At 38.4% G+C, this 22,200-nt stretch overlaps 1 protein-coding gene across 25 annotated transcripts in view; it reads right to left on the reverse strand.

Moving 5' to 3' along the window:
- Positions 1–22,200, reverse strand: part of TBL1X (transducin beta like 1 X-linked) — a 205,618-nt gene that overhangs the window by 22,094 nt on the left and 161,324 nt on the right. For all 25 annotated transcript variants that reach the window (XM_064500556.1, XM_064500668.1, XM_064500673.1 and 22 more), the window contains 3 exons: positions 17,773–17,918; positions 14,780–15,029; positions 7,983–8,115 (listed from right to left, as the gene is read on the reverse strand). In XM_064500556.1, the coding sequence (XP_064356626.1) occupies positions 7,983–8,115; positions 14,780–15,029; positions 17,773–17,918 (529 nt within the window). The remainder of the gene's footprint in view (positions 1–7,982; positions 8,116–14,779; positions 15,030–17,772; positions 17,919–22,200) is intronic.

Here is a 22,200-nt window from a genome sequence, read left to right on the forward strand (position 1 = left end):
ACTTCTGTTCAGGACAGTCCAGAGTATAGCCTCTGACAGAAGCTATTTGCAGAGCAGTCTCTCAGCATTAAATCAAACCATGGAACCTAAAGATCAGGAAAATAGAAAGGTAATTTAAATTCACGTTGTCTTGTCTACAGAGTCCTTTGCTGTCTGGAGCTTGGCTGCTTAGCTCATGTTGTCCAAAAAAGCGGCAAACTATTGACATAAGAGAGTATTTTTTCTTGATGAGAGACAGAAAGCAACACAGAGACAGCATTAGGATTTTAATGTTTTATAGACTTAATATTTTCTAAGAAGACGTTTTTATTGCAAACTAAAATTCTGATGTTGTCTAGAGAAAGTTGTGAGGAGGAAGTGAAGAATTTATCATAATCTTCTCATAAATCATACATTTATTTTCAGTTTGCATAAGTCTTTCTTCCAATGAAAAATGTCTCTGAGGTCACAGATCAATTTGCAACAAAGTGGAATATATTATGCTTTCTAGTTTATTGGGATTTGTCTCACATGTCTCCCCCCCGCCACCTTTTTTAAAAACAATCAATAAAACTATTTGTACAATGGATTGCTTGTTTTGTCCAGAGGGTTATTTTCATTTATACACAGTAAAAAGAAACATTCTTGGAGCAGAATTAGGATCTCACTTATGATTCTTAGAATTCATATAGTCCAAATGAAATTTCATTGTCTGTATACTTCACGTGTTACCTTTTCCTGTTTTTTTCTAAGTAATGACTAAAACTTCCTTTCCTATAGACTAGCAAGGGGAGAAGGTATTTCTCCTTAGACTAAATTCCTGAGATCCATTTTTGCTTTGATAACACATGTTTTACTGAAAAGGAAATCCTTCACAAGAGAATTTAAAATTTTATTCTGGTCTACTAATAAAACATTTCACTTATTGCTAATAAAAATTCCAGGAAAATTTGAAAAACTTCATACATTTCAAGTGCCAAATTTGATTGATCTTTGTGTATTTCTGTATTATCCCCACAGCAAATATTTTATCTATAATTTAGCCAGATTTTACACAAAAATGGTTGAACCATAAGAGCAAAAACCCCTCTGCCTGTATCACCAGCTCAGAGCTCTGCTGGGTCATTGCATGCACGGGGAATGTGCCTCCCACCTCCTGTGAACCCTGTATGTCATGCTGAGAAGTGACGGTTGGCCAGGGCTTTGCCAGGCTAACCACAGCCTACTGCTACGCAGCCATTCTTTCATTTTTGGCACTCATCTTTTACACTAGTGAGTAAGACGTAATTTAAGTCAGGATAATTTTTGTCATCATACACAGCTGTGATTGTAATGTACCTCTTTATTTCTATAGAGATCTGGAAAACTGACCAACAATTTTGCACATATTAGCTAGAAAGTTAATGAAGTTAATCAGGAAGCTTAGAAGTTAAGGAACATTTTTATTTGTGATAATTTACAATAGTGGGAACATGAGCCTTTTATAGGCTTGGGCCATGGGTTAACATGCTAACCAACCAGGAAATTCCTTCAGTGCTGGCTCCTCTGTTACAGCAGACTCTAAGCCAGGCCTGCCCTCTTGTAATAACCCAGTTTGTTATTGGACCCTTTGAGTAAAACACTCAGCTCTCGGCTATCAAACACAATTTTGTATTTGCTAGTTCTAAAAGGGTTATGTTTTGTTTTTCAACAGTTTTATTTAGTCAGTATTCTGCCTGTGCTTGGACAATCTTATTTTCCAGTATTTTAATTTTGTTTTTCCATTTTCTTCCTCCTAAGGCTACATAAGCTATTATGTGTCCCTGCAGAGAAGCTTTATAAGCCTACCAGTGTGTGGCAGGGGTATTTGTGTGTCTTCCCTTTTGTTGCTGGGAAAAAAAAAAGGAGTGTTCTCTGCTCTGCAAAGTATTCTGATTTCTGCTGAATGATTCAGTGAACCCTGCCTTATTAGAGGACCATAGTTCAAGCACAATTTAGAAAGATATTTAATCTCCTTAGCCCACAGAAGCATTTCTATCTGCATGATAAAGCAGCTGATTCCAACATGCAAGTCATGAACACTTCAGTAATAGGTGTACTGTTCTGCTCTAGGGTAGAGTATTGCCAAATTTTAGGAAATTTTATTTATTGTCAAATTTTAGGCTTAGTTTTGAAAGAATCCTATTTCATGCTCTTCAGCCCCCATGTAATCATGAATCCAGGTGGACAAACACTTGCAGAATTTTATCTGAGACATATAAAATCCCCATTGCATAACTGTCAGCACAGAGGTTAAAATAGCCGCGGTTGTGTAAAGAAATTTGTAAGATGACTGTTATAGCTTGTTATTTCTCATCTTCAGTTTCAAGTATTATATTTACTGTTATACTGTTATGCAATATTGCAAAAATGTGTATTTAGCACTTCTGGCTAGAATAGGTTAGGTTTTTATACTATTTTATTTTAAAAGAGATTATTAAAGGCATAAAGGGAAGGAACCCTTCCTCCTAATTTACACATCTAACTTCTTGCTAATGAAGCAGGCCTCTCAAAATAAGTGCTTACATCTCCTAGGGAGTCAGTAGAGGGAGGTATCTTGGAGGTATCCAGAGGAAGATTCTACTGCCTGTGCTTTAGCAGAAGGCCCTCTGTCTATGCTGATTCTACAGTACTGCTTATTCAGACCTCACCTAATGGCTGACCATTTTGCATTACGCATTTGATGCAATGAAGAAACAGGCTTCAATAAAGTCACCTCCTATAAATCAGCCCTTGCAGTTAGCAGAATTAACACCTGGCACAGTTTGAGGAGTTTGAAATCTGCAATAGCGGGTACGGATGGGTAAGTCAAAACTGTTTCTAAACAACTAGTATGAGGAATGTGGTAATTCAAAGCATTATATACGACCCAGAGATGATGGCAGAAGACGAACTAGAAACATCTTTTCTTGCTTCTGAGAGACATAGCCGTCATCCTAAAACTTTGTGAACAGTGGCTTCTATGGCTAATTATTTCATTGACTAGTGAGAGCTAATGTGCACATGGAGCTCTGGAAGAGACAAAGTCCCCTCACCCCCCGTGAAAAAGGCTGGTGTAGATAACAAAGATGAGCAAAGAAACCTACTGCTGGGTTTTGGGAATGACGCCAGGCCCTCCTGCTTTGAGGCTATGAGGGTTGCTTAAAGGACCTGGCTGGATGCAACAGAACAGAGCGTGTTCCTGGAAGTGGAAGCTAGATGTGCAGACAGAAGCACCCTAATCTTAACTAGAAAAGCTTCTAGAGTTCAAGGCTCCCACAACGTTGACATTCACAGTCTGTTTCAATGCTAAGAAATTCAAGTATGCTCATAAGCATACTTGGTTACCGGACCATGACCACCTATGCTAACGAACTGGTAGATTATTCCCCGGCCAGGTCTGTTTGAACTCGCATTCTCTGTCAGGGCCATTAAGGCCTATTGGTGCACTCCAGGCCCCGACACTCTACTTGAATAATTCCCGGGCATAGCTTGGTGGTTAGAACGGTCCAAAGACAATTCCAAATATGCAGGTTGTAGGCAGCTACCCTGTCCGCAGCCAAGACAGTCTGCTAGCATAGATACAGGTCATTCTGTGCCAGTTGGCCTCAATGCCTAGGAATATTCCCAGGCATGTTTAGTTTACTAATGCGGAGGCAGCTGTAATGGGTTTCTGCACCATCCATGGAACATAACCATCTGGAATAACTTACGTGTCATAAAATTAAAACATAGATACTGAAAGATGTTTCATGGAAGAAATCAGTCTTTGCAGAGAAGAGCAAAATCGGAACTATGGCTGGGGATGGCTTGAGATTTGGCCAACCATCTACATTTTATTTTACATGTCCAAAATGTTTTATGCAATTATTTGTTTTGCAATGTTGATTTGTTTCATAATGGATAATTAATCCTCTTACATGTCAGTCTGTATGTATTTTACTGTACTATTATAATACTTCCCTTCATAATATCTAAGCATCCTTCTCATAAGCATCCCATGACACTCAAGCCTTTCACAGGTTCTACTGATATCTTTAGTCTCTCCCATCCTCCTCTTTAAGGCATGGTGGAAGAGGAAAGAGTAACTGACAGAAAGTATTTTTTCTGGCTATTTTATCAGAGAGATTCCTGTCTCCACTTTTTTCTTTTTAACAGCCCTTCACAAAGTCCAGAGAGTATACATTGCTGTGCTAGCCTTCATACCTTAAAAAGTCTTTGTGAATGAGTGGATGGAACATCAAAAATCAAACTCCCTTTCTCAGTGGGATACCACTGCATTTGGAAACTCATGCTGTAGTTTTGGATAATTTATTCTGCAAACACAATTTGTTTTGGATTAGATTGTAAACCTGTGTTACACTTCTAGTGTTTTGAAGATTACATCAGAATGCTTTCTAAAACACTAATTGTTAGGGAAATTTATTAGCTGTATAACTTGAAGAAAATACTTTGTCCATTGTACTAGGTACTGCATAGACATAAGAAATGTGTTCTTTGACTAATCTAATAGTTTTTTATGTACATATTTTTAAAGGGCAGCAGACGTCTATGGTCAGGCAGATGGGAAAGTACAAGAAAACTAAGGACTGGGCAGAACAATATGGCTATTATAAAATATATCAGTTCAGCACTGGAACATCAGATTAACTGCAGTTTTCATTTTGAAGGCATTAATTTGTAAAGGACAAACAGAACTGCAGCATACTGAAGAGCTGAGGGAATTTTTCACCTCGTTTAGTTGGTGCTGTAATACATACTTCACCATATATGATAACTCTTACCAATATTATACTAGACATCTCAAACACTTTTTTGTGCAATGGCATAATGAAACAATCAGCTCTCTTTCTTTGGTTTAATTTTTTTCTGTGCATTAGATGCCATTTCAATCATATGGGCTTTATATGGCACTCGCTGCTGCATTATCTGAAGGCTAACTGAATTCTCATGCTTTGTTTCTTATAAGCAAGCTAAAATCTAATCAAGATGTGCATGAACCTAAATTCTTAGTATTTTCATTGCATTGCCATCAGTCTGCATGAGACCATGTGCATATTTATGTGCTTCCAAAACTCAGCTGCAAAACTTATTAATAACGACCTATAACTCTGAAGGGTAAAGGCAAATGGAAGGGATGACAAGAGGGAATGGGAGGCATCTAACCAATAGTTTTGATTGTCATCCTCCAGCTTTAGCTGAAACTGTTTAAGGTATCAGTGTCCCCTGCTCTTTGCCCCATCCATCTACTGGTGTTTAGTGCCCTGCAGCAGAATTAAACACGCCTGGTTCCTCAGTCACCGCAGAACATATTCTGGTTTATCAGATGCTGCATGGTTTAAACTATGCATGCTAGGACTGTGAAGTACAGTGCCTCAGGAACCAGGACAGGAATGGCAAGTACTGGGAAAGAGGTGATCAGATACCCAGAGGTAGCTATCAATGCTAAAGCCAACTGATGAGGTCTGAACACTTATATTTAGGAGTCTTAATTCCTTATAGAATGAGTTGAGAGAGGTCGGTACCTGCAGAGGGACAGAGCACTCGAGTAAATGTCTAACATCAGCTGTGTAGATACTCTCCAGAATAAAGCAGCATTCTTCACTTCATCTCAGGCGCCACCAAATGTCCCTAAAGAGTAATTCTGTATGGTATCCTTTCTCCCCATGGATTTTCCTTAATGTGGTTGTGCTTACTGATCATCTGAAGACCGTCTTCCACAGAATTCAAATAAATACCATAATGGGTAAATTCACCAATAAAAATGCATTATTTAGGATGACAGGGCTGAAGGAGATCTATTGGATCAACATATCCAGTCCCTTGATTTGAATCATCCTAAATGAAGAGGTTAAGATAACAGCTCTGAAGACAGCCATTGAATCTTCTATGTAAATTTGCTTCCACTCCTCGAACGCTCTTCCAGATTTTTAAGAAATTTTCTCTAAATTTTCATCTTTAGTAAGAACCGACCATGAAAACAATTTACTATGGTTAATTAAATTCTCACACCTTAATCTGTGGGGGCTCCTTCACTATCATGTCGTGATTACCTACAGATAATCACAGCATTTAGGCATATACTGAAATGGTAAATGAGTAGTACAGGATCAAGTTAGTTCAAGATCACTTGATGATTTACAAATCATTATGTAGGCAGTAACATTTCATTAATGTCACAAATTCTTTGCCTTCCTTTGATACTTTTTTTTTCCCTTGAAACAACCACTCTGATTTGGACCGGGAAGATTAAGGAATATCATATGCCACAGTTCTTTTAGACAGGTCAATCTTAAAATATTTTTCATATATACATTAAATAAATCTCATTCTATAGCTCTCTCAACTATGTTCTTGAAAGAGAACTATCTGTATGAAACAACTGTTTTACCCTTGCCTCCTTCATGACCAGGAGGTCCCTTCTTATGTTCTTAATAGTAGTCGTTTGGGTTGATTTTTGCTATAAATAAGTAATACTGTCCAGTAATATTGCCTGAGAAACTAGAAGGCTGAGTGGATAGAGGAGTATGGTTAGCAGAAAGCATAGTAAATGCAAGGCCTAAGAGTGTGTCTGTTATTAGTATTGCTTGTCTGAATCATGGTATCACCCACAGACTGTCATAAATCAGAAGGCCATTAAGCCTACGCAAAAAAAGAGCTGACAACCAAAGTATTTCATCTAAAAAATCTACACGCATTTTTGCAATTTCTGCTGCTATACCATTTAAAATGAATACACGAAGATACCTAGTATTATAGATACTAAAAGTACTGTTAGGATTGGACATTTCAGAATAAAAAGGATATTTAGAAGCATTCTCTTTTCTAAAAATCCAGTTTGTTGTCAGAAATTACTCTTGTATTCAACACTGTTGTCTTCACTTTCTTAGAGGTCTTGTGCTGTTTCTACAACTTGGATTGATTTCTCTCAATGACTTTCATTTTTCATATTTATTCTTTCCCATTTGCACTCTAACTCCTCATTTTCATGTATTAAGTCAACCACTGACTTAGAAGAAGACTATGCTGATGATCTTGCTAAAATCTGGGAATAGAATAAGGACATTCTCTCTTCCTTTTCAGAAATGTGTTCTCCTACTTTTGGATAGCTGTACATCATGAAGACCCATCCCTGTCCTCTCTCTTTTATCAGCTTTCCTTTGGGTTCCCAGTTAGACTTCTTCAATTTAGCCTTCATTTTAATGTTTAATTCTAAGCATGGACAAATGCAGATTTTGACAGTGTCTCAATATAGCTCTTATAGGTATGTTTATATTAGCATTTTAGTTTGGATCAGGAGTGTGTTTTGTAAGTGAATCTCCTGATTGTCCCACTTAGCATGCTTTGGTTCTCAATGTAGAGCAGTCTTGCAGGGCACAAACTGGAGGGACTCCTTTTCAATGAAATTAAATCAAAATATGCCCTCAAACCACTCCTGAATGTTCAGCTTATGGGACAAAACTAGGTCCAGCCTGAAGCCCTCCTCCCCAGTACAAACACTGGGACATAATGTCCTCACACAAGTGTTTTGCTCTGCAGACCTCTTCTTATTGTGCTCCGCCATGCTAATGCAGACATAAGCCAAACACAACTTTGTTTTAGAGTTTTGATACTCTTTAAAGAAAGCTTGGATGACAAGGACTTTCTGAGACCCAAGTGTTCACCACCAAGTAAGAAGAATAGGAGCAGGTTACATGACCTTCTCATATTTTGAGAATTTTCCATAATTATTTTAATAACATTTACAATATTTTTATGTGTATTCAGGGCTGCAGAGTGTACGCCAGGCACTTTAACCCAGAACATCTTAAATGTGCAAGTGCTTGATATTCTGTGTCACCTTACAATTACCTAACTCCTACATAGGTAGGGTACCACTGAAAAAAACAGTTGCAGGCTGGAGAAGCAGTAGAGAGAAGTCTCGTTAATCTCTAGTGCATGCTCTCATGTTCCTGCATCTCTACATAAACTCTCATTGCAGCAGCTGGTTTCAGTCATGCTCTTACCCAGATGCTAGCAGGTCACTGACGGGGTTCCAGGCACAGATGAACACCTCTGATTCATGGCCCCGAAGGACTGTTGCTTTGTTAGGAGGAATTTCAACATCCCCGTCAATTTCCATTGGCTTTGAATGATTATCTGTAAGGAGATATATCAGAATATAAGTAGTCTGCAAGATGTTGTTAGATCTGCTTTAAAAATAGCTGGCTACCCACAGGCTAAAGCTTAATGCAATGAACACATTACAAATAATGTACTGTGTTGTGTCACTGACCACATTATTCTATTTTCTTCCCTAGGGCAATTTAAATTTATGGTAGGTCTTCAAAATGTAAAACTTTCCAAAATATTCTGTATAAATGCATGAAGCTTTTCTTCAAAAAATGGTTAGCATTTACTTCAGTATGCTTTTTTGAAGCTGACTTTATTAAAAATAACTTAAGGATTTATTAAAATAGGATATTACTACATTTGAGAAAGCTTTATGCTGTTCTTGTAAAAAAGTAACATACAGTACACCCAGTTTTTTGGAGGGTGTCCAGTAAGTAATATGTGGGGCTACAGACAGATGCATATACTGAATAAGGGCCTCATTCCCGGAGCACTGCAGGAAAACAGTGAGTGATCACCTTACTTTAGGGTATCATGACATATGCAAAGGAACCAGTGATGCATAGATATACTTAACCTGCACGCTGCAATTTTGGTGTTTTTCTGCAGTCTAAGTAACTTTGTTTTTTACAAAGCTCTTGTAATCCCTTAAGGAAAAAATAAAGCAAATTTAAAATGATGAATTTCTCTTAGTGGCAGCAATTCATTCCAATTTGCACCACGAACAATGTTTTCACTCCAGATTTTCCTCGCTTTGGTATAAATCTTCATCATTTTCAGCTCAAACTACACTTCCTGGCAGCAACACAAGATTATTATCCCTTGTGAACAAGACACCAATCAAGGACAGGTAACACACTGAAACAACAGATAACAGATGTTACATACAGAAGTGTAGCCCATTTCACAGAAAGCACATCCAAGAGCAGGTACATGGCAGGCTGTCAGAGAGGCAGCCTCAGGTTATTTAATCGATTTCTTGGCCAGATGATCTGCTCTGATTGATCAAAGTCCAAGTCCTTATTCTGGGTTAAGTCTTTTAGTTAGTCATTCTTTAATCACACATGGAGATCCATAGGTTCACAAGTGAAATAATTATGCTCCTTTATTGCCACATGTTTATGGTATTTAAAATCAACCATCTGTCCCGATACTCATGCTCTGTTGAGCTACAGCCCATTGCCTGGCAAAACAGACTGTGATGGTACACAACTGCCATTTGAAAGAGGATCTCCAGATTTCCACCCTTGCCCATACTTTCAACTTCCCTGTTCTGCTCAGTCTAATTTTTGCTGAGTCGCATAAATAGCACTTCTAATAGCATATTTTGTTGGGTACCTTATTAATTATGGAGTGTTCTGTCTATGCCCTAGCTATGCCATAGATTCACATGTAATTCAGTGAGTTATATGGCATTGTTATGAGTATTAAATTTAGGAAACAGGTAACAGTAGTTTCATAGTTCACATTCCTCATTCAAAATATCTGTATTTTTAACTACACTTACTATCCATGGACTTGTTGCATAAAAATAAACATATTACAAAAGCCTGTTTGCAAAACCTACACCTCTGCTAAGTCCATATGTAAATCACTGCCCTTGATAATTCCCTATGTGTGTAACTACTAAAATTAATATTGTCAGGATACATTAATGCTTGAGATTTAGCCTGACATTAGCAACTAGGAACTCTGATATGATATTCTGGGTAATCAGGGAAATGAAGAGCAAAGCACTATCAAAACCAACCAGAAGATAGGAGCCCAGAACTCACGATTGTCTGTTTCTCCCCACAGCAGAAAATCACCTGGTTTAAAGCCTACTTAGATGAGAAAATCAGCAGCATGGTAATGATCATGCATTCATCTGTGTCCTTTTCACAGTGTGAGTTGGAAACTGGGGGCAAATCAAGAGGTAATATCTTTCAAGTACTTTAATTTGAAAAATTTAAATGAGATGCTACTCTTACCAGATACGATCCTAGTGTCACCTGCCTGGCTCTAATGGCAGAGCTGCTTTTCACTCTGAGTGAAATCAAGTGAAGGCTTGGAAACAGCAGTACTCCAAGGTCCCAGAGTTATGAGGTGCTATCAGAGCAAATCCATCTGATACTTAGAAATTTTTCCTTTGTACATGGCCGGATGGAAGAACCTAAATACACACTTTTGATGTTATTAATTGCTGTAAAGAAAAATGGTCTTGCTATGAAAAAGAAACCTTGATCAGCTGATACCTGCATTGGCGTATGCAAGACTGATTTGCCTTTGGGAGTGATCAAACACCTCTAGGATTATTTTCTATTATTTTCCACTACACATTTTGACGCTACAGCTCCAATTGTGCAGAATAAGGGGGGGGAGGATGTGGAGTCTTTCAGAAACTGTTTGCAAATCTTCATATTATGTGTATTTTCTTCCTGTTTTCATCAGTAATTAAATAGCCAGTAACATTCATATTTAGACTGTTATTGCTAAGCACAAAACGTAAAATACCCCATTGAACAAATGGGGCAGTTCCTACTTCTGCAATACTGCTTCAGGCTCTTTGCCAGATTCAGGTAGACACTAGTAATATAGATTTGGTTACTTTAACAACAAAAAACTGCAGAAACCATAGCGTACAGCATGACATCCTAGTATTGAGTGCTGAGCTCCTTGTACAGTGTGAGCTGGTTTGAGCCCTTCCTTATCTGAAAATTCTGCTTTCCCATGGCTGCAGATACTATAGATGTACAGGGAATTAGAAGTTCCCAGCTACAGTAATCATTAGCAATAGGCCTTTATTTTTTTAGCAGATCACAAAGTTCTTGGTTAAGACCTCATTTGCACAAAGGATCCTTGAAACAGACAACAGTTCTACCAAATGCAACAGATTTTCATAGGTGAAAAACATAGTCAGTAGGTCACATATTGGAGGACTGTGCTGAAATGTTAATACAAACCATTTTCTAAAGGCCAGGGATTTTCTGGTTAAAAATACACTATGTTCTTCTAATCTTTTTCCTCAAACATATTAAAAACACAAACCTACTGGAAATTAAAAGTTACATTCCTCCAAACTTTTATGATGAAGTTCTTTTTTTTTACATACAGTTTTAAAATACCAGTGAGTGATTTTAACTATTTCTTTATTTTTCCACCAGATTAAAAAAAAAGGTATTTTAAGATCTAAACCTGAGTTTTCTCAGGAAATGTGCTTTTTTACTTAAATCTTTGACAGGCCATTTGTTGAAGCTGTTCTTTATGGCCACGATTATAATAAAAGAACTACGCTCAGGATTTTTTGTTCAGAGTTTTATTTTTCTTAAACCCAAGCCAATCTTTGCAAATATAATGAAACAAATGACACTAAATTTCAGTTGGAAAACAATCCAAAGTTTGGCTCCATTTCTACATGATTTTTCTTTTCTTATTAATTTTTAAGCTGACTGAAAGCCGAAAACATTACCAGGAAACAGCAATAGAAGGTAGCAAATTTATTTTTATTTTTTTAAATCTGTGTCTCAAAATGTTACTATGCTTAGATTTTTTTTCTTTCCCTCTTTCTTAGATCAAATCACCCTATCATATTAATTATATTATATACAGTACATATAAAAATATATTCTATCTTATTATATTAAATACATTAACACTTTTTTTTGAAGACTTACAGTGTCCAGGAGAACTCCATATCAGAATAAATGCAAACTAGATAACTTCCCAAAGACATCTCCTTCTCTGTTTTTTCTTCTCCTTTTTTTTTTTTTTTTTTTTTTTTTGGACAGGTTGATATACGGGTGACTTCCAGGTTATGATTAAGGACTAAGACACCATTTAAAACTACCGTGGTATATACCAGTTCTGTGGAACCTGACAGTAGTGGAAATGACGGTTTGGGAAGTTCTTCACATCTTTCATATCAGCAGCCCTTTACCCCCAGTAGGTGTCCCGGCTTTCACCTTACCCATCTTATGTCCTATCCTAAACTTTTATACTATCCTATCCTAAACTTTTTGTCCTAACCTAAACTTTTGCCAGACTTTTTGTCTTAGTCTATCCTAGACTAAACAGACTCTGTGAACACAGTGATAAGGGAGAAGGTAAGACTGGAGGTACACTTTACCCTACACGAATAACGAAAAGGAAGGGTATGACTTTTATTATTTAACTAACGTAACTATATTTTTCTACCTTTACAATAAAAGAGAGAAATAAAAGTGTAAGAAAGTTAATCAGACCCATGCAATAAATTACCAGCTAGATTTGTTAAAGTCTTTATTTCTAGTGGTTGCTGATAATTACTGAGGCAGTAAAAAATAACAAACTTGGAGTTTGTTGTTTAAAAAGGTCTGTTCAAAGGTGAGAATGCCAGTTTTGCAATTTTGTGTGCATCTTCCATGTATATACCTCAACCTTCGGCTGTGCTACACCACCTTGCTGATACATGCTGAATGACCCAGACAGAAAGGTTACAGTTCTCCCACACACACATCAGAGCGCCACTGCCCTTGCATTTCTCAGGAGCTTCTCTCCAAAGCCACCTTCTTAAATTGCAGACCTCACCTCTTTGCCCATGATGAGCAACTGGCACAACAGCAGCTGCCAACGGCACGTGCCAGTTGGCCAGCTACTCCCCGAGGACCTTCTGTCTTCCCATTGCCACTGCTCTGTTAAAAGTTATCTGCCTGGCAGGCTGCATATCCACAGTTATGCCTTGAAATTTGCTGTTTGGTGGAATACCTCATTGGTTGACATGAATTCTACCTTGGTGAAATTCTACAGAACAACACGATGTCAGATACTGCCATCCTGCTCCAGGCAAAGCTACTGCATGAGATATTAAGTCATACAGGACTTCTTCATAAATATTCCAAGAAAGTTCTGTAACTGTTCATGAAAATCCTTCTACTAAAAATCACTGTGAGAATTACTTTTTTTCAAAGCTGCAAATGGCAAGCCTGAGAGAGCAAGGTGTAGAGTGTGGAGATACATCTGAAGTGATCTGCAAGGCTTTCCTTTTTTTTTAAATACAATAGTGTGTGTGTTTCTTCAGATCAAGAAGAAGCAAGTCTGAGAGGATCTGTAACTAGTGATGATCTGCTAATCAGTTTTTCTACCTTCAGAATTTATTTTTTGTCCTGAGACAGGAATAAGTTCCCCAAAGATTTTCACAAATGAGCTGAAGGAAAGGGTCAACAAACAAAATGTCACAGTTTGATACATTTAAAAGTATTTTCATATCTGTTTGTACCCCTTTATATATGAAATAAGTTCAATTTCAAAGCAAAGGATCATTTTGAAGTAAAACGTTAATATTTCATGGCCTAGAAAGAGATAATACTTTGTTTTTTTTCAGAACTCTTTTTTACAATTGTTTTCTCAAAAGAAAAGTGTAATTTAAATCATTGCAGTTTTATTGGGGAAAACTATCCTGTCAAACTGGAGTTCTCCAAAGAAAAACATGCGTTGAAAACATTTTTCTGACTGGCTCATAGTGGAATCTGTTCAGATCAAAAAGAAGATGGAGACTGATACAGGTATCTACACTGCAGAACAAATACACTCCACTGCATGACTACAGCCCTGATCTCCTGCTTGTCTAAGCCAAAGAGCTACTGGAGCTTTCCACAAAACCTGCCAAACACGTTCTTCTGGATTTTGTTTTGAGGGAAATCAGGGATTAAGTTCTCATTTCAGAGGGCAGCCAGTGCCCTAGTATGGTTTGCACACAGAAACCAGAACCATTAATCATATCTGCCCCACAATGTCAACACAGCCATCAAGATTTAGTTACACATGCTGGTATGTGCAATTCTTGCTTTACATGTCTAACTATGTCTAGCTTAGTCTCCCTCTGTCATCAATAAGCAGAGGTGAATTCAGAGCTCTTGAGGACTCAACTTTTCCCACAGACTAGGGAAGTCTAGGGAAGCTAACACTTACTTAGATATTTGCAGTGGTCTGCATGACTAAGCAGGTACTCTTAAATAAAACAGGTTAGGAATAATGTTCTCTGTGCCTTCAATACAAGTTGGCTGCATCCAGACTGTCTGCTGGGAATAGTTCCTGGCCCATGCAATCCTCTGTTTTGTGCTTGACCATACTGTACTAAGATGGCTAGTGTGTACAGGCCCAAGTGAGCCAAGGACCATGCTAATAAGGCTATGGCTGTCCATAGGATAGCGTTCAAAGCTATGCTCTGGTGATGTTTTATTTACCAATACATATATGGCTTGTAAATCCCAACCTCTCAGCCCATCTCCTTCCCAGTTTCTATTAATTTAATCATCAGTCTGGCCAAAATGATCAACTGTAGCTACAGTTTGTCCTAATTTTTTATCAACTGTCTAAAAATTTTTTATCAATTGTCTAAAAGCACTTATAAAGCTAATAATATTGAAGAAGTTTGGGTAGCCTGCTCAAAGAAAACAGCATACAGCTCCACTTCATGACACCAGCTTCAGCATGACACCAGCTTCAGCTTGCAGTTTTGAAGATAGATGAAGTTTTTGGATTCTGAGAAGGCATCATTTAAACAGCACTGTGACAGGAAATGTGATATTCACTCAGTGGCCTTCCAAAAATATGCCTCCCTCCTGGAATAATTCCCCCAAGTCCTGTCACGTTATGGATGGCAACTAACTACAAGAGTATTATTCCAACCCAAATCTACCCCAGTAACGGAAAGCAGCTGCACATGTTGGCTTACTTATTGCATGTGCCCCATTCTCCTCTCCATTCACAGTGGCTTCTCCGTTCTTTGGTGTGTTCTGCTGGGAAACAGCAGTCGTCGTTGCTCCCGCTGTTGCTGCCGTTGCTGCTGCCGCTGCTGCTGCACTGGCTTGTTGCTGAGCTAGTTTCTCTCTGAATGCTTGCTGCCGGGTCTGTACAACATCAGGCATCACCGCGTCTATCAGAGACAGTGATTCTATTGGCCTGCCGTCAAATACTGTACCATCCTGCAGGGAAAATGAGCAGCAGTAAAACTGCAGGTTCAGGATCTTCACTGTGGACAAGGAATGCAAAAAGGTAACCCTAAAGAGAAACTAAACTAGCTTGTGTGAAGATACTGCACCTTGACTTAACCTATAGTGCCACACTTCTATGGTCCACCTCTCTCACATCCACTATGGTGGTGTTCACGTTCAACTTGGAAATCTGTTCTGTGAACAGATAATTTGCTGCAATTTTTTTAAGTCAGGTACATAAGATATTTACAGATGCAAAAAATTATGCTATGAAAATCAAATTGTCTGAATGATGACAGAAAGTTTCTCTTTATTTTGTATTTTGAAATAATGAGTCATGGCCAAAACTGAAAAATAGACTTTGGTTGAATTGTTTCTCTTGCTGCATGAGCAGTGACATTTGAATGGAGGTGGTAGATGAATAATGAACCTCAGACAAAACAAGATGTATGCACAAATTCAGTGGTTTGTGACACTGCATTCACCAGTCCAGCACTACCAGTTGTAGCTGATTTTACAGGACTGCTATACTATTATTTTTCCCTTTTTTGTTTTTGTTTTTTTCAGTTTCATAGACAAATAATTAGGATTTACATTTAGATTTTCATTAATTAGGCGTCAGGTTAACAATCAATTGAATTAATCTTTAAGGGCTATTTTTTAAGACTTAATACGGACTCAGGCCAACAACTGCTGTATCTACTTAATTTAGCCTCACTTCAACTTTCCCACTATCTTAAATATGGGGTAAAGGTTTTGTAGTCTCTGAAAGTGCCATTTTAATGATCTCTTTCAAACTCCATTTAATTATTCATAATAAACAAGACCCAGTAGTGAAAGTTTGGGGTTTTAGGAATATGAGTTAGAATATGGGCAGATGAAGCAGCTGGGAAACATTATCGTTTTTAATGGATAACAATAACTAATAAGGAAAAATAGTAATTTGGCTGACTAGTATGCTTCTGTTGGACTATTCATTGAATTATCCCTTACAATTACAAGATTAAGATAATACGTACTTGTTTCCCCACGGGGAAGATAAAGGAGGAAAGAGTCATTAGAAAAGACAAATATAGGCACTCTTTCCCTTCATCATTTTTAATGTAAATGTCTCTACACACATTTATTTGAATATTGGCTCAAGTCCTTGTCACACAATGAAAAATATGTTTGCCAATGGATTTTTGGCATCTTAAATTTTTAACTGTAAAATTGCTCACTAGAACATTTCCATGACTGTCTTTCCATGATTCATAAACAATACTTCCATTTTATAAACATGAGTTTGGAGACTCACTGATTACACTTTAGTGACATGCACATACAGAAGCATGTATGTAGCCACTATTGGGGATTGGACTTCAAAACAAATGACTTGTTTTGCTGTAACGTGCTTAACGTTACAGCAAAGTATGTATTTGAACAGAATCAAACCACTATGAGAGCACCATAAATCTTCACGGTGCCGACACACATATTTCTAGGTCATCCTCCCAACTGAAGCCAATTCTGATTCCCCAAGGGGGATTCATAGGAGGAGATCCATACGGCTTTCATACAACCTGAACTTGTTGTTCATGGGTGGAAATGTCTAACTGTGTAGATCCGATTTCAAGCATAGGGCAAAATGTTAAGTAGCAACAAATTGAGACAGATTCCTAACAGTGGTTTGTTATTACAACTGCATCAAAGTGCAGCTTGGCATGAATGTCAAATGTCATTGCTCCAATTAAAAAATAACATATACACAACCCTTAAACGCGATATCAGGTCTTAAAAAGAAAACTATACGGAATGTTACTGATAAAACCAAATGAGTTTCCACATCGCGCATTACAAACATAATCTTTTCTCTTTTTTATATTCCTTTGTTCTCACCCATGTTTTTCATGTACTACATTCAGCTATAGAGGAAAAAGCAATAGGTTTCTATGGATTATTATTTATTACAGATCTCTGACAATTACAAACATCTATAGCAAATGTTTTGCAATGCAGCACTTCCTTATCTGTCGTGCTTCACTCCCCTTTGAAGCATCATGCTTTTAAGGTCAGCAGGGCAAAAATACTGGCTTTTTCTACATACTGCCTTTATTTCCCCAAGCAGTTCAATATGAGAGCAGAGGCACTTTGCTGGGTGCTTATACAATCCATACAGACAACCAGTGGCCCGGCCAGGATTGAAATTTACCCACAATTCCTTCACCATGTACATGATGGGACGATGCCTAGTCTTTCTACGGTCTGAGCCAAAGCCAGCGGGAAAAAAAAAAATCTCTCCAGTGACTTCTGTGGACTTTTGATCAGGCTTATCATGGCTTGCATGCAGTACTGGTTCTAACAGAGACAAGGGCTGAAGTTTTAACCCACATTGCAGGCTTTTCCTGTCGAATCCTGCCGTGACCTCGAAAACACAAGATTGTAAACACACATACATACATTTTCTTGTTTGCTGCAAGAATCTGTGCACTTCTGATTTGTTCACTTTGTTAGTGGGAACACGATAAAATCCGTTTAAGTGATGCAAAGAGGTCCTCAAACCCATGGCCGAAAATTGAAATACATATATACATCCAGAGCTTTTCATCACTCAGTTGCGGGTGGGGCAAAATAGGGATGAGGAACAAAACGGAACCAAGCCAGCAGAAACTCAGCATTATTTGGGCTGTCAAGGTCGGCCCCCAAAGTGACGCTACGCAAAGTGGGGCGCACTGGCGGCGGCGGGGGGACTTACTTCGTTGATGCTGATCTCAGCCTCCACATACTGGAGCCCCTTCTGGAGGATGGAGATGAGTGCGGCAGGTGGCACTAGTGTTCCATTGATGTTGGACTGGCTGATGTGGCTCTCGATACCGAATGTGAAGGCCGAGTGGGAGAAACCTGAAAGCAGGCAGAGGAAGCCATGACGTGAAAGTGAAACGCATCAGCGACATGCACCTTCGCAGTCTATAAATAAGCTGGCTGCAAGACCTGCAAGACACTGGAGCGTGAACGGAAGAAGGCAAGCCGGTTACAGGGAACCCAGAAGGTTAAAGGGAGCCATCCCGAGGCCCCTCCACTGCTGCAGCCCTCCCCTGCGCCAGGCACGTCCCATCCCAGGGAAGTCATACAGCAGTGGAAATGCACACCAGGAGGCATCACCCAAGATATCTACTAACTAAAAAAATGAAAATAAAAAAACAGAAAAAAAATATGAATCACACCAAGGGCAAGTTCAGCTAATAGTAAAAATGACTCAAATCTTCACTTTTCTTTCTCTGTTTTAGTATCAGCGTCTTCTGAAGCCAAATACTTAAATCCCCATCAACGCACAAGTTGTATAAAACCAAAGCTGAGATGCAGCTCACACAGGGGAGCCATTCTCTCATAGAAGGGAAGAGATTTCAAATCCTCTGCTCACCACATTTAGTGCTGAGTGTAATATGACATGCAGAGCACTGCCATTAAAACATGAAACAACAACAAAAAAGGCCACTCCCATAAATCTGTTTTCTGAAAGGGAATAGTAATAGCAAACGTAATTAATTGGAATGTGTCATGCAGCAGATGACAAGCCAATTCACTGACCCTCCTTTTAATCATAAGTTTTGCTCTTCTCTATTTCATTTTTGTCACTGTCCTAGAAATGGCTGGTAATGAAGCTGACAGCATCCTAAATTGAAGATTTTTTGCGGATGTATTTTAAAGAAAGATATGTGTCTTAAATGCTGGGTGAAGCTTCTCTGAGCTGCTGCTTGATATGAAGGCAAGCACTGCAGACTGACTATATGTACAGGCATATGCAGGAGGGGGAAGGGAGAACAGGATGTAGATATAACTGTAGGAACCCATTTATCACCACACTGTCTCCAGAGCATTAATCTAACATTAAAAGCCTTGAGGAAACCACCCATGTACTGTCTCAAACAGGAAGAGCCCTAGCAGTCTCCACTGACTAGACTAGGAAAAAAAAAAAAGAAAAAAAGAAAGCAGCTCTCAAATGAAAATACTTCCGTTAAATATAGCTATGCCTCTTCCCCTTGTCAACAGTAGTTTCATTTATAGTTCTGTCCGTTGAGGGATTTCCCCCATATCAATGCAATGTCCAATTGTGTGTGGGCTGCAGGACAGGATTTTGGGCTTATTCCACAGCTTTAGGAGTAATGCTTTCTCACTCTCTCGCTCAATTTTTTTTAAGATTCCTTTTGGAAGTGGTTCAATTAAGACCATAGATAGATAGTAAAAACAATCTAAGAAACAGAATGCCTCTTATTTGAAAACTGAGGTATTCATTTCTCCGCAGTTCTCTCCCCTCACATTTTCTTCCGCCAATGTTTTCTACTCTTCCTGATAATGCCCCCTATCCTTCCCTTTCCCTACCCTACTTTCCCTTCCTGACTCTCCCCCAGTATTTTGGAGTGCCACTCAAAAGTGTCTGGTCCAGCTATGAGCATAATTACAAAGGATTGCAAGGTGTGAAAATAAAGCACAGGAAAAAACACATGAAAAACTATGCAGTATCATTTATCTAGTCCCTGGTCCCTTCTTACCCTGTCTTGCTCTTTACGTCCTGCTCTAGTTTATGAGCTGTCTCACCTCCCGCTGCATCCAAAATAGACTGTAAGATCTGCAGGGCCATGTTTTTCCCTTGTTATTTGTTTTACAGAATATCTAAGCATGTTTTTGGGTTCCACAAAGAGAAAGCAAGCAAGCACTGAGCATATGCAGCCTGAGTCGGAGGTCCATGGCCTGATCACTCGACACTGAAATCTCTCTCTCTATAAACATATGGCATGCAAATCACCAGAATTACAGAATCAGATCCCCCTTAATTTCCATGTATGTGTAGTATAATCATAATTAATAATAATATTAACAATAATAATACCTTCTTGAAAAGGAATAGACTTTAAAAAGTATGATGGAAAAATCAGTGATTAAGCTGTCATCCAGAAGCAGGGAAGTTCACTACTATAACAGGCAGCAGCTATTTTGTGAGTTGGCAGCTCAGCATTTTGCAAAATAGTCCCGGATTCAATCAGAAGATGGATGGCATAAAAATGGCAACCAACAAACAACTATAAAGAAGGTGAGAAAATCATTACTGTGGATGTACAGTAGATTTAACTACGACTTTGTATCTGTCATTACTGTATTTGGTATCTTGCTGACTTTTTAGTTAGCTGCTGGCAAATTTCAAGTGATGGCTTTGCCAGATTAATGCCACATATAGCTAACTTCGTTGTCCTGTATTGAGTTGCCACATCTTCAAAGAGTAACACAGCTCACCTGACTGCACATGAGAAAAGGACATTCTCAGCGTAAAAACCCAGCTGTATTATTGTAATGAATCTTTTTATTATACAGGTCCTCTCAATGCTAAGGAACCATTACAAAAGCACCTGTCAGATGACAAAACACAGTGCTCTCAGCTCCAGTGTCATGGAACAGCAATATTCACACGTCTCCAGAAGTCAAGACAACTTCCCTAAAATCTTATCTGAAAAACTCCAAATGCTGAAAATCAACAGAGTGAAACTGTTCAAGTAGGTGCTGCTGGACACTGTGGTCCTCACCCCTCTTGGAAAAATCCTAACATACAAATGTAATTAAAGAAAAAGCAACTCAGGTAACCAATAGCTACTTATCTCCTGGTTTCTTACACAACTATAGCAATGTTTTTATGAGACCTATATGAAAATTTTAAAGGTGATGCATACAATTAAGAAAATCCTGATTGAAGCTCTACCCGTGTCAGGTTTCTGATAACACTGAAAAATCACTTGAGTTTTGCTTTTATAGTTACCAGATGTCATCAGTTTTCTCTGGGGTTCTCTGTGTGAGTGCACTGCATTACATAGCAATGTTGTAGCTCTTCATAGTTCAGTCTTATAAAAAGGCGATTTCTATTAAACAAAGGCAAGTTTTTTTAAATGTTAGCTATTTAAATGCTTGTGTTAGAAATGTTAACTTGGCTCTCCTTCTGAAGTTCATGAAACCACATTAGGGAACGCAAAGCCAAGAAACCAGCATGCCACCCCCTCCAGTGACTCTATGCAGGCTGTCAAGGCAGTTAGGGAGAGAGAGAACAGAGACAGAATGTGCTCTGCAAATGGGAATCTTAAGACATGATGTGATAGAGATGATATGAAATTCCAATAGACCAAAGCTAAAAATGCTGTAATAGCAGTGCAAAAAAAAGAAAGCAGAAAGTTGCAAATCTATCTCCCTATGCCCTATATCCCATAAATCCTGTCATTTTAGTAACTGTAATAACCACTCTATAAAGCATTAATTTATATTCAAGTAGCATCAATAAATGAAATCTTAATGTAGTAAATCCTCCAAAGACACATGAAATGAGACTATGAGCTTTTAAAGCTAAGGACATAAACACAAAGGGCTGACAGGGAAGACCATGGCCACACACTTAACTGGTTTTGTACCACTGAACCAGACAGTCACTTGTGCAGTGACAAAACCTGTGCATTTTTTGCATGAAGTGCCATCTTTTGGCAGATTTGAGAGAATGGCTTCCAGATTTTTCCTGACTCACTCTAGTGAAAAAATGAGAAATATATAAACCATCAACTCTGTAAAGTATGTAAATATTTTATACGGTATTATACCTGAAAAATATCCAAATCAACAGTAGATTAACTGCAGACTTCCAATGCTGTTACCTTTAAGGTAGGTGATCTATGAATTGTGCAACAGTTGGGTCTTGAAAGATTTTATAGAACATAAAATAGAGGACATAGAATGAATGCAAACAACTTAAATGAATCACCCACCCCCCCACTCCAGAAACTGTTATGCAAGTGTTTTGAGTTGAAAACTAAGAGAAATTCCCTGTTTAGAGATTCCCACACTTTTTTACCACTGAGAGTGATAACAGGTCCCGGTTCTGTGCTGTATCATTTCCCACTTTGAGGTGTCTGTACATACTATCAGTGATACATATACAGCCATTTGGGAATTCTTGCCCTAGGCAGTGCCAAAAATGCATATGTAGGGCTGTTTCACAAAATCTCACTGGTACATTTTGCTGTAACTGCAGAAAGAGAGATGACTGAGATTTTTCTTTTCCTTTCACTGCTCCTTTTTCAGTTAAAAATGGGCCTCCCTTAAAACAAAATTTGTCACTGATTACAAAGTGACTAGTTTTTGTTTCAGTGAGCAT

The sequence above is a fragment of the Dromaius novaehollandiae genome, chromosome 1, assembly GCF_036370855.1.
Source record: "Dromaius novaehollandiae isolate bDroNov1 chromosome 1, bDroNov1.hap1, whole genome shotgun sequence".
Lineage (NCBI taxonomy): Eukaryota > Metazoa > Chordata > Aves > Casuariiformes > Dromaiidae > Dromaius > Dromaius novaehollandiae.